We start from the raw sequence: 12,465 nt of genomic DNA on the forward strand, positions 1-12,465 counted from the left end.
AGTCTTGATAATTGGACTAGTGATCCTGTGGCAATTGACAGGCCCCTGCCATCACTAACTGAGCAGGCAGCCATTTCTCCAAACCTTTCTACCTAGGCTCCCTCGGATGTTTATTTCAATGAGGGGGGTAGAAAAGGCAGGGAATCAGAAACAGTGCTTCGCTCGAGGATTTGGAAAGGGATGCAGTGCTGCATTTTATTAATTTTTAACATTAGTGTGGCGTATACAGTGGCATGTAAAAGTTTGGGCATCCCTGATCAAAATGACTGTTATTGTGAACAGTTAAGCAAGTTGAAGATGAAATGATCTCTAAAAGGCCTAAAAGTAAAGATGACACATTTCATTTGTATTTTAGGCAAAAAAATATTTTTTCATCTTTTACATTTTAAAAATTACAAAAAAAAAATAAAAAAAAATGGACCTATGCAAACGTTTGGGCACCCTGCATGGTTATTACCTAGTAGCACCCTCTTTTGCAAGTATCACAGCTTACATCCACTCCTATTTTTGAGTCATAGCCATAGATTTTCAATGATGTTCAGATCAGGGGACTGTGAGGGCCATTGGAAAACCTTCAGCGTGCTCCTTTTGAAGTTGTTTATTGTAGATTTTGACATGTGTTTCGGATCACTATCCATTTGTAGAAGCCATCCTCTTTTCAACTTCATCTTTTTTACAAATTGCATTATGTTTGCATCAATAATCTGTTGAAATTCATTGAATCCATTCTTCCCTCTACCAATGAAATGTTCCCTGTGCAACTGGCTGCAACACAACCCCAAAGCACGATTGATCCACCTCCATGCTTAATGGTTGGCAATATGTTCTTTTCTGGAAATTCTGTGCCCTTTTTTCTCTACATATACCTTTGATCATTGTGGCCAAAGAGTTCTATTTTAACCTCATCGGTCCACAGGACTTGTTTCCAAAATGCATCAGGCTTGTTTAGAAGTTCTTTTGCATACTTCTGACGCTGAATTTTATGGTAAGGACGCAGGGGAGGTTTTCTTCTAATGACTCTTCCATGAAGCCCATATCTGTGCAGGTGTCTCTGAACAGTATAACGATGTACCACACCTCCACAGCCTGCTAAATCTTTCTGAAGGTCTTTTTGCAGTGAAGTCAGGGCTCTGATTTGTCTCTCTAGCAATCCTACGAGCAGCTCTCACTGAAATTTAGCTTGGTCTTCCAGACCTCATCTTGACCTCCACTGTTCCTATTAACTGCCATTTCTTACATTTCGAACTGAGGAAAGGGAAACTTGAAAACGCTTTGCTATCTTCTTATAGCCTTCTCCTGCTTTGTAGTCCCCCACCATTTTCATCTTCAGAGTGCTAGGCAGCTGCTTAGAAGAACCAATGGCTGCTGTTTTTTCCCATAAGGTTAGAGGAGACTGGGGTTTTTATAAAGCTGGGAAGTTTGCATCACCTGGCCTTTCATAATGATGATGGTGTACAATCCATAACCCTAACAGGCTAATTAAGGTCTAAAACCTTGGTCAAAGTTATCTGAGCACACACATCTCCAAGGGTGAACAAACTTTTCCATCAGCCCATTTTACTTTTTTAGAGTTTTTAAAATGTAAAAAGACATTTTATGTATTTTCATCCTTTTGCATAAAAAATAGACACTGCTCAAAAAATAAAGGGAACACTCAAATAACACATCCTAGATCTGAATGAATGAAATATTCTCATTGAATACTTTGTTCTGTACAAAGTTGAATGTGCTGTCAACAAAATCACACAAAAATCATCAATGGAAATCAAATTTATTAACTAATGGAGGCCTGGATTTGGAGTCACCCCCAAAATTAAAGTGGAAAAACACACTACAGGCTGATCCAACTTTGATGTAATGTCCTTAAAACAAGTCAAAATGAGGCTCAGTATTGTGTGTGGCCTCCATGTGCCTGTATGACCTCCTTACAACGCCTGAGCATGCTCCTGATGAGGTTGCGGATGGTCTCCTGTGGGATCTCCTCCCAGACCTGGACTAAAGCATCCGCCAACTCCTGGACAGTCTGTGGTGCAACGTGACGTTGATGGATGGAGCGAGACATAATGTCCCAGATGTGCTCAATCGGATTCAGGTCTGGGGAACAGGCGGGCCAGTCCATAGCTTCAATGCCTTCATCTTGCAGGAACTGCTGACACACTCCAGCCACATGATGTCTGGCATTGTCCTGCATTAGGAGGAACCCAGGGCCAACCGCACCAGCATATGGTCTCACAAGGGGTCTGAGGATCTCATCTCGGTACCTAATGGCAGTCAGGCTACCTCTGGCGAGCACATGGAGGGCTGAGAGAGAGAGAGGTATGTGTGTCATCTTGCTTAACTGTTAACAATAACAGTAATTTTAACCAAGGGTGCCCAAACTTTTACATGCCACTCTAAAGTGTTTTGTTTAGTCTAGTGATGTGCAATCTCCTTCTATAAGATAGGAAAAACTCAATACTTGGGAATAAATTTGTTTGTCACCATATTGTAAGAGCTGCAACTTTTTTTTTTATTATAATTTTTCGTTGACATAGCTGTGTGAGGACTCATCTTTTGCACATTGGTCTGTAGTAATTATTAATACCATTTTTTTGGGGTTCATGGGACTTTTTATCATTTCACTTTTGTGACGTGGCAGTTTGCTTCATACAGTGATCAGAATAATGATCAACTAAGAACCTCATGTTCAGTTTTGTAAACTTTTGCTCAGCCGCAATAGATCAGTGTATGATTTTTGGGTGAGCTGTCCATGGCTTTCTCTACAGTTATATCAAATTGAATTAAAAGCAATCAAAAACTTCAAATCTTTTGTTTTCACCATGTAGAATAAACCAACATGTAGTTGTATAGTGCTGGCCAAATCGATTATTTTGTCTTGTCATTCTGAGAGCGTTAACTTTATTGGGTGTGTATGTGTATATATATATATATATATATATATATATATATATATATATATATATATATATATATATATATATATATATATATATATATATATATATATATATATATTATATAATATATATTACAGACCAAAAGTTTGGACACACCTGCTCATTTAAAGATTTTTCTGTATTTTCAGGACTATGAAAATTGTACATTCACACTGAAGGCATCAAAACTATGAATTAACACATGTGGAATTATATACTTTACAAAAAAGTGTGAAACAACTGAAAATATGTCTTATATTCTAGGTTCTTCAAAGTAGCCACCTTTTGCTTTGATGACTGCTTTGCACACTCTTGGCATTCTCTTGATGAGCTTCAAGAGGTAGTCACCGGAAATGGTTTTCACTTCACAGGTGTGCCCTGTCAGGTTTAATAAGTGGGATTTCATGCCTTATAAATGGGGTTGGGACCATCAGTTGTGTTGTGCAGAAGTCAGGTGGATAGTCCTACTGAATAGACTATCTGCTTTTTTCTTGCCATAATACAAATTCTAAGTAAAGAAAAACGAGTGGCCATCATTACTTTAAGAAATGAAGGTCAGTCAGTCTGAAAAATTGGGCAAACTTTGAAAGTGTCCCCAAGTGCAGTTGCAAAAACCATCAAGCGCTACAAAGAAACTGGCTCACATGAGGACCGCCCAGGAAAGGAAGACCAAGAGTCACCTCTGCTTCTGAGGATAAGTTTATCCGAGTCACCAGCCTCAGAAATCGCAGGTTAACAGAAGCTCAGATTAGAGACCAGGTCAATGCCACACAGAGTTCTAGCAGCAGACACATCTCTTCAACAACTGTTAAGAGGAGACTTTGTGCAGCAGGCCTTCATGGTAAAATAGCTGCTAGGAAACCACTGCTAAGGACAGGCAACAAGCAAAAGAGACTTGTTTGGGCTAAAGAACACAAGGAATGGACATTAGACCAGTGGAAAACTGTGCTTTGGTCTGATGAGTCCAAATTTGAGATCTTTGGTTCCAACCACCATGTCTTTGAGCGATGCAGAAAAGGTGAACGGATGGACCCTACATGCCTGGTTCCCACCGTGAAGCATGGAGGAGGAGGTGTGATAGTGTGGGGGTGCTTTGCTAGTGACACTGTTGGGGATTTATTCAAAATTAAAGGCATACTGAACCAGCATGGCTACCACAGCATCTTGCAGCGGCATGCTATTCCATCCGGTTTGCGTTTAGTTGGACCATCATTTATTTTTCAACAGGACAATGACCCCAAACACACCTCCAGGCTGTGTAAGGGCTATTTGACCAAGAGGAGGAGTGATGAGGTGCTACGCCAGATGACCTGGCCTCCACAGTCACCAGACCTGAACCATATCGAGATAGTTTGGGGTGAGCTGGACCTCAGAGTGAAGGCAAAAGGGCCCACAAGTGCTAAGCATCTCTGGGAACTCCTTCAAGATTGTTGGAAGACCATTTCCGGTGACTACCTCTTGAAGCTCATCAAGAGAATGCCAAGAGTGTGCAAAGCAGTCATCAAAGCAAAAGGTGGCTACTTTGAAGAACCTAGAATATAAGACATATTTTCAGTTATTTCACACTTTTTTGTGAAGTATATAATTCCACATGTGTAAATTCATAGTTTTGATGCCTTCAGTGTGAATGTACAATTTTCATAGTCATGAAAATACACAAAAATCTTTAAATGAGAAGGTGTCCAAACTTTTGGTTTGTACTGTACATTGCATTAACGTATTCCTTGTGACCGCCCCTGTTTATTTATTATACTCACTTGTATAGCGCCATTTATTCCACAGCGCTTTAATTACATTATCATCGCTGTCCCCATAGGGAATTTAGATTGTGAGCCCCAATCAGTAGGTCTGTGGAGTTTTTGCCTTTTAAGACTGCATCAAAATTTCTAGGTACACTTGCACCAAGTCAGATATTTAGTAGGATTGTAATCAGGTGTATGAGTAACCAATTATACGAAACAGGTGATAGTGGCTGTTTCAACCTATGTATGAAAATAATGATTATTAACTGAAACAGGTGTGTAGAAGGTTTAATACTGGGTGAGGAAAAGCCAAAGTCTGCTACAAATGTGCAGTTATGGAAGTCTGCTTCATACACCATGGTAAGACTGAGAACTAGAACAAGACACAAGGTAGTTATATTACATCAGCAAGGTCTCTCCCAGGCAAAGATTTCCAAGCACACCCAGGTTCTAATATGTGCTGTTCAAGAAATGGGCAGGTTTGAAATCCATACTCTGTGGTTGGCCAAGGAAACTTAGAAACTGTCAGCACATTATTACTGTTCAGGCCAAGTGCTCTTCACAGTGAGGCCAATCCTTTATATACACCTTCCTACCTGCTTGTTTTCCCATCTATCTCCTCCCTTTGGCTCTATGAAGCCAGAGCTGTCAAAGAGGGGAGGGTGGAGATAGAGGGTAAAACGAGCGTGTGTGAAGGTGTATTTACATGACTGGCCCCACCGTGAAGCACTGAGTGGCGGGACTTAGCTTGTACAGTCATTCTGTGCTAACAGAGTCCCTTTTAATGCACCACATGAACACAAAATGGGAAGATGTCCAGCATTGCCATCAGCTCAGAACTGGCAGCAACCAATGGGATCCAGCTACACCCATCTACTATTCAGAAATGTCTGCCCAAAAGTGGTCTTCGTGGAAGAATTGTGGCTAAAAATCCATACTTTCAACTACTCAGCTATGCACAAAAACATTTGAACTGTGGTTCTGAAAAATTGCAGCAGGTTTTCTGTTCTAATGAGTCACAATTTGAAATATTTGGCTGTAGAAGGCAGTTTGGTCACCGGAGGGCCGGATAGCAGTACAATAGCATCATTCGTACAAGTCTGCGTCCACAGAAGATCTGTGGTAAGTATTCGAAGATGTTTGGAACAACCTCTTTGTCGAGCTCCTTCAAAACTATGTGCAAGTTTACCTAGAAGAATTGATGCTGTTTTGAAGGCAAATTCTGGTTGATTTGATTTAGGTATTTTTGTTTAGTTACCATTTTAATTGATACAAATAAACTTCTTTTTTTACAAATGTTCTTATATTGCAGCATATTTTTTTTCCCCACAGCTGCCTAAAACTTCTGCACAGTACTGTGTATAGGGAGAGGGAAAGATACCTAGAGAGATATACAGATAAAATATTTATAATTTTTTAGTGGGGCACACATTTTTGTAGTTTTTCATAATGGAGTGGATATTTTTGTTTTGCAGGTCTTGTGTAGGGATGAATATCCCCAGTTCTCCTGCATCTATAATATAACTGGGGATGCGTCCCTCTGTCTGAAGCCTTTATAGACTGCGCATGCGTGACGCGCGGTCTGGCTCCAGACAGAAGAACGCATGAAGTCATTACAGGTAAGAGGAGTGTATGGCGCCGGAGATCGCGGTATGCGTAGACACTGAATGCATACTGCCATCTTCGGCGCCATACTTACATACTTACCTGACCGGGAGGAGCGTTGCCGCGGCGCCTCTCTTGACCGGAGCAGGAGTGAGGCGTCGGATCGGCACATAGCGCTATCCGGCGCCATTTTACTGAAGACACATTTGCAGTGTCTTCAGCAAAATAGCGCCGGACAGCGCGGTGCTCTGGCGCAGCGCTCCTCCCCGGCCTCCGGCAGAACAGGACGCAGCAGCGCTGGAGCACAGAGGAGAAAGGTGAGTATAAGTGTTTATTTTTTTTGGATGTGTGTACAGTGTGAAAGGGATGCAGGGGCTACACATACCAGGATTGGGGGGGATGAGGGGTGCCACGCATACTGGGATTGGGGGGGATGAGGGGTGCCACGCATACCGGAATTGGGGGGATGAGGGGTGCCACGCATACCGGGATTGGGGGCGTGAGCGGTGCCACGCATACCGGGATTGAGGGGGTGAGGGGTGCCACGCATACCGGGATTGGGGGGGGGGGGGTGCCGCGCATACCAGTATAGGATGGTGGGGAAAGGATGGGGGCAGCACAAATACCAGGAGGGGGGCAGCACATACCAGCATGGGAGACAATAAAAATGCTCGCCACCCGGGCGTAGAACGGGTTCAATAGCTAGTAAGTTATAATGCAGGCAGCGTTTCTTTCTGTGGGACAGAACATCACCTATGGATGCTTTGTTCTCATGCAGAAGATTTTTTTTATGTCTGAGCAGGTCACAGCTAATAATGTTTTTGTATTAAGGTAATTATTAGGCAGGGCTTGTATAGATATAGCAGAAAATGTTTATATTGTCAAAGTTACAACACAAATAAATATAGCGCTACAAGAATACTCTATTTTAATTTTGAGCTCTTTCCAGTTTTCCAGACAAGGTAATCCTATTTTATTTCTATTTCCAGACACTGTCACAGTACAGTGTTGGTCTGTCATGGCTGTGTGAGCCAGCTGATGGTACTGCGTAGAGTATACCATAAGTAACAGTCATGTAGGAGTTAAAAACAAATCGATATCTTTTATAAATTGTATATGTGCACAGTGTAGAGCGTCTCTCTCCCTTTGGCCTCATTCAGACATCCGTGAATCACGAACGTGTTCATACTCATCACAGATGGAATACGTACCCATTATAGTCTAGTTCACGAGTTTGTGGGTTTTTTTGCTCACCAAGTGGTTTTGAGGGTAGTTATGAATCAAAATTACCCATACAAGTCTATGGGTCTGTGAAGATCCTAGAAAGCACATGGATGTTACCAGTGTACAATGATTAACATTGTAATGGATAGGAAAATCTTTATTGTTATCACCAGAAAATCACTGATGGTAAAAGCTGACCCTGACTAAACACCGATGGCACTCTGACCAAACCACTCATCTGTGTTTTTATGCTTGAGAAAAATCATGGATGTCTGACTGAGGCAAAATGGCATGAGATGGGGTGCGGTGGGGGAGGGAGTTTGCAGCAGGGACCTTAGATAAACTTGTTTCTACAACAGGTTTGTCCTTTTTTGAGCCACATGATTGCTTAGTTTAGCTTCCAATCACATGATCATATAAGACAATTAGGCCCAGAGGTTGTTGGTAAGATCAGGATCCTGGCTTGGGGGATCCTACCACCAACCTCCCCACCTGTAACCCTCTCTTGCTGTGCTGTACATATACAGCAATTTGCAGAAAAGGGTTAATATTAAATCCTGAAATGTTACAATTTTCTTTGTGGCTACTAAACTTAAATGAGCACTCCCATTAAGTTTTTTTTATTCATTAAATGTGTGTATAGTATTAATATACTCACATAGCGCCGCTTTCTCCAGGACCGTCGCCGCTCTGCTCCTCTTCTCGGCGACGTCGCCGCTCTGCTCCTCTTCTCGGCGTCGTCGCCGCTCTGCTCCTCTTCTCGGCGACGTCGCCGCTCTGCTCCTCTTCTCGGCGACGTCGCCGCTCTGCTCCTCTTCTCGGCGACGTCGCCGCTCTGCTCCTCTTCTCGGCGACGTCGCCGCTCTGCTCCTCTTCTCGGCGACGTCGCCGCTCTGCTCCTCTTCTCGGCGACGTCGCCGCTCTGTGTGATCCGTATAGGGCTTTTACAGTGTAAGTCTATGGAGCGTCAGAACGAGACCCCCATAGACTTACACTGTAAAAGAGACTTCTGGCTCACACATAGAGCTGGAGAGTTGTAATTGTGGTGACATCACCGAGAAGCAGAGCGGCACTGGACCCCAGTGAAAGCTGCAGTAGGGGAGTATATTCATACTCGCATACACACATTTAGTGAATAAACACCTCCTCTTCCTCCTACACAATGACCTTTTCACAGACCAGAGCTTGCCTAGAACACTCTCCTGCACAAGTCCATCAAATCCTGACTATTGCTGCCTGAGTTCCAAGTGGCTGCTATTTCTGAATGTTGGTGGTAGCAGCTCAGGCAAGATGGCTGCCCCCATAATCGTGTTAAAAAATAAAACTATCTATTGGAAAATAAAAAATTATAGGAATTGCAATCTAGTGTTGGTATAAACTATATATTTTTCCCCCTGAAATTCCTTGCCTATGGAGCACTTGAGCAGGTTCTTTTCACTGTTTTCTTAGTGTACCTATAAGTGCTCACAGTACTAGAGTATTAGTCCCCATACACTTTAGACTAATGTTGGCCTAACCCGCTGCTTCGGCCAACAGTCTTATGTGTATGGGAGCCCCGGACAGCTGACTGTCTAGGAAATATCGATCCAGCATGTTTGATGTCTGACTGCTGATCATATTTTCTCCCCTGAAGATACACGGTCGCCATCTTTCATAGATAAAACAGGAGCGCTCAGCAGAACGAGCACTCTTGTGTATTGGAGAGTTGGCCGAAATGGCTGCCAACCAAACGCTCCAGAGCCTGGGACCTCCATCCTATTTAGTTGCATTTCTGGGCCATTTGTCCTACTTATGTCTGTTAATTGGCTGCCTGACATTGGGTGTTTGGTTGATCTGACATGAATTTTCAAAATAAGCACATCTGCCTCATCAGGTCTAAGAGCTATTTAATAATGTATGCAGTTAGTAATGTGAAATCTGGTGACAGATCTGCTTTACCAGATTAATTAGTGCTCAATTGTGTGTGGGTGCAAAGACTTACAGCAAGAAACTAACTAGGTAACACATCGCTGGAATTGGGTTCTCTGCCCCTACTATATGCCACTCCCAGGCTGGTAAGTGTAAACCTGAAAGCTGGAAAGAGTAGAGATTTGTGCATGAGAGAAGTTGCCTAGACGTGCACCCTCCCATAAGACATCCTGTAATCAATGAGTGATAAACCACGTGCCCCTTTTTCAGAGGCTTTAATTTTTAAAGGCTATTGGTTAGTTGGATGGTGGGCACTTAAGAAGATCTTGTTTTGCGTTTTGACCAAAATTTTTGTGCTTATGCTGTTGAAGTTTTTTGGCTAATTGTAAAACTTCCCCCTCCCCCTAGATTTAAATGGAGCATGCAGCAATTCCAGTGTTCCAACATCTACATCAGAGATGCCAGAATATATTGTGTGAGTATATAAACACGTTGCCATTGTATCCTTTCCCATGTCTGTATTTCAGTCCTGATGTCTTGGTTGTTTCTATAATTCCATAGGAAATATGCAGCGATCTCCTCGCAGGAACAGCGCCAGAGTTACAAGAATGACTTCAATGCAGAATATAATGAGTACCGAGATTTACATGCAAGAATAGAGCGGATAACGAGCCGCTTTACACAGCTAGACTCGCAGCTGAAGCAGATGTGCCAGGGTACTGAGGAGTACAAGGTAAATATGGCTGCCCCCTGGCATGGCCTCCAGCAGGAGACGCACTTGAGATTGTAGAGGAGTATGGCGCTTTGTCAAGAAGCTGCAGCTGGAAAGCAAGAGCTAGAGAGATCAGAAGTGCCGCTTCTCACCACAATTAATGCTGGTACAATCCACGTCCCCTCGGCTGCTCCGCATCATTTTTGGCCTTGGTTTGTGCATCCATGAATTAATAGATGATCATTACAACAATCTTCCCATCTCCATGTTGCTTCAGGAAACTGGGTGGTAACGTTATGGGGGAATGTTATAATGCCCTTGTGAAGCCATGTTCACACTTTCAGGATTCTGTGCCCATATGGGTGCAAAGTTTGTTTTCTGGATAATCTCTCCTATGTGAACATAACCCACGAGTGGTGCTTTTTTTTTCTTTTGTGCAAGCAAATTAAAATGTGTCCACTAGAGGTCAGCAAACTACTTGGTGTGTAATATGTACTTTGTCGCTCCTCCATATTTTCACATGTCCTCATTAAAAAATGTTTTTCTTTGCAGACCATCCATGATCAAATCTTGCAAGAGTACCGTAAAATTAAAAAGGTTAGCAGTCCTACTAAATATGTTGTAAACGGCAAACTCTCAATTACTTCTCACATGACAAGGAGAAAAGGCTGAACTTTATTTGGTTATGGCTTGTAAAATTCTTACGTGGCCAGTTAACAAATAGAGGGTTGTTGAAGCCAATGGTGCTACCTTCACTTGGTGCTCCCTGCTCAATCTTCCAGTTCAGAGACTCATTCATTTCTTTGGATTATCAGACTGGAATTCGGTTATTAAAAGGCAGATTAAAGAAAGTTCACGGTTTCCCTCAGTCTATGGCATGTGGCCTCTGATCCTCCTGTACAGTAGGCTGGGTAGATTTTGTGCATTCTGCTGGAAGATGCAGTTGTTTTTACTTCCTTCACGTATTATACTACTACTGCATGGTCCTTGTTCCGTAGGTGTTCGTTCAGTGGATATAAGGTATAGATTACTTTCTGAAGCCCTCGTTGTGTCTTGTGTACTAATTATAATTTGTGCAGTCTAAGTCGCTGGTCTCTGAGACATTAATGAACACACTGCGATATATTTATCAAACTTAATGCAAGAATTCTGGCATCATTTCTGCCAAAATAGTCCTTTCTGACTTGCACCATATTCCTGATGTTTCAGATACCTTTTATAACTTGTCTGACAAGGGTTTCCTATTGATCTTACAACGGTTTCCTTTTTCTTGCAGTCAAATCCAAAATACAGTGAGGAGAAGAACCGATGTGAATACCTCCATAATAAACTGGCTCACATAAAGAAACTGATTGCACAGTATGACCAGCAGCAGTTTCAGTCATGGCATTAATGCCCACATCCGGGTAGCAGTATCTGTGCACCTGGGTATGTGACTGTTTGTTTTTTTTTTTTTTTTTTTCCCGTTTCCTTTTTTTTTAATATTCTCTGTGCTGGTGATACCTATTCTCCGGCCAGCACCAGTGAAAGTATTTGCCAGACTTTTGGTTGAATTCATACAAGATTCTCTTCCCAAGCCAAGTAGTGGAAGCTGCACTTGGTTGAGGCACTTTCTCTATAAATGCAATTTAAGTACAATTTTAATATATATTTTTTTTTGTCACAGGCCTCATTCATTTTTTCTTTTTTTTTTTGTCCCTTTTAACATTGGTTGGACTAATGAGATATATACAAATGCCAAAAGAAGATATGCTATTTTTATTTCCTGAATTATTGCTGGAATCCAATAATAAATGAATTAATACTATTGAATGTATGCTGAGACTTCTAAGTGTGGTTTTGAAATAAGTCCTATACAAAAAAAATTATTATAAGGATTTAAATATGTTTGTTGCTGGTTTCAGAATCTTAATGATTGAGGGCTGTCTTCACACTATAAAGAGATCCTATGCCACAATCCAATTAATGGATGTTATCTAGAGAGGAGCTTTACCATGCGGATTGACTGTGTGAGTGTATATGAAATTCACATGTCCTGGCGATATCTAATGATTTTCTCTCTTGATTTGCGTGAATGGTCAATCCCCTTACATAGGCTGCGCTATCAGTAAGCACCATAATAGCCACTATAAAAGCTGAAGCAGGGCATGTAGCAGCCATTTTAGGGTGTTGCACGCTATTAAGACTTGAGAGCACATAGCTCAGAAATGGGGAGAGAAAGGGCTAATACATTGAACAACTATTCCAGACACTGTAGTATAAAACTGCAGCACTGGAGATAGGACGTGAGAGTAGTAGTTTGTAAATGATACATAGATTCAATTGACGGCGGGCATGG

General features: G+C 42.0%; 1 protein-coding gene across 1 annotated transcript in view; it reads left to right on the forward strand.

The window, feature by feature from the left end:
- ELL (elongation factor for RNA polymerase II) overlaps positions 1-11,943 on the forward strand; it is a 77,372-nt gene extending 65,429 nt beyond the window's left edge. The window contains exons 9-12 of the mRNA XM_073686383.1: positions 9,824-9,890; positions 9,977-10,148; positions 10,680-10,724; positions 11,404-11,943. Of these exons, the coding sequence (XP_073542484.1) occupies positions 9,824-9,890; positions 9,977-10,148; positions 10,680-10,724; positions 11,404-11,520 (401 nt within the window). The 3' untranslated portion in view covers positions 11,521-11,943. The remainder of the gene's footprint in view (positions 1-9,823; positions 9,891-9,976; positions 10,149-10,679; positions 10,725-11,403) is intronic.
- The last annotated feature ends 522 nt before the right edge of the window (positions 11,944-12,465 follow it).

This window comes from Phyllobates terribilis, unplaced genomic scaffold (assembly GCF_046119375.1).
Source record: "Phyllobates terribilis strain yellow unplaced genomic scaffold, ASM4611937v1 Scaffold_1__5_contigs__length_1240528914, whole genome shotgun sequence".
In the NCBI taxonomy this organism is placed as follows: Eukaryota; Metazoa; Chordata; class Amphibia; order Anura; family Dendrobatidae; genus Phyllobates; species Phyllobates terribilis.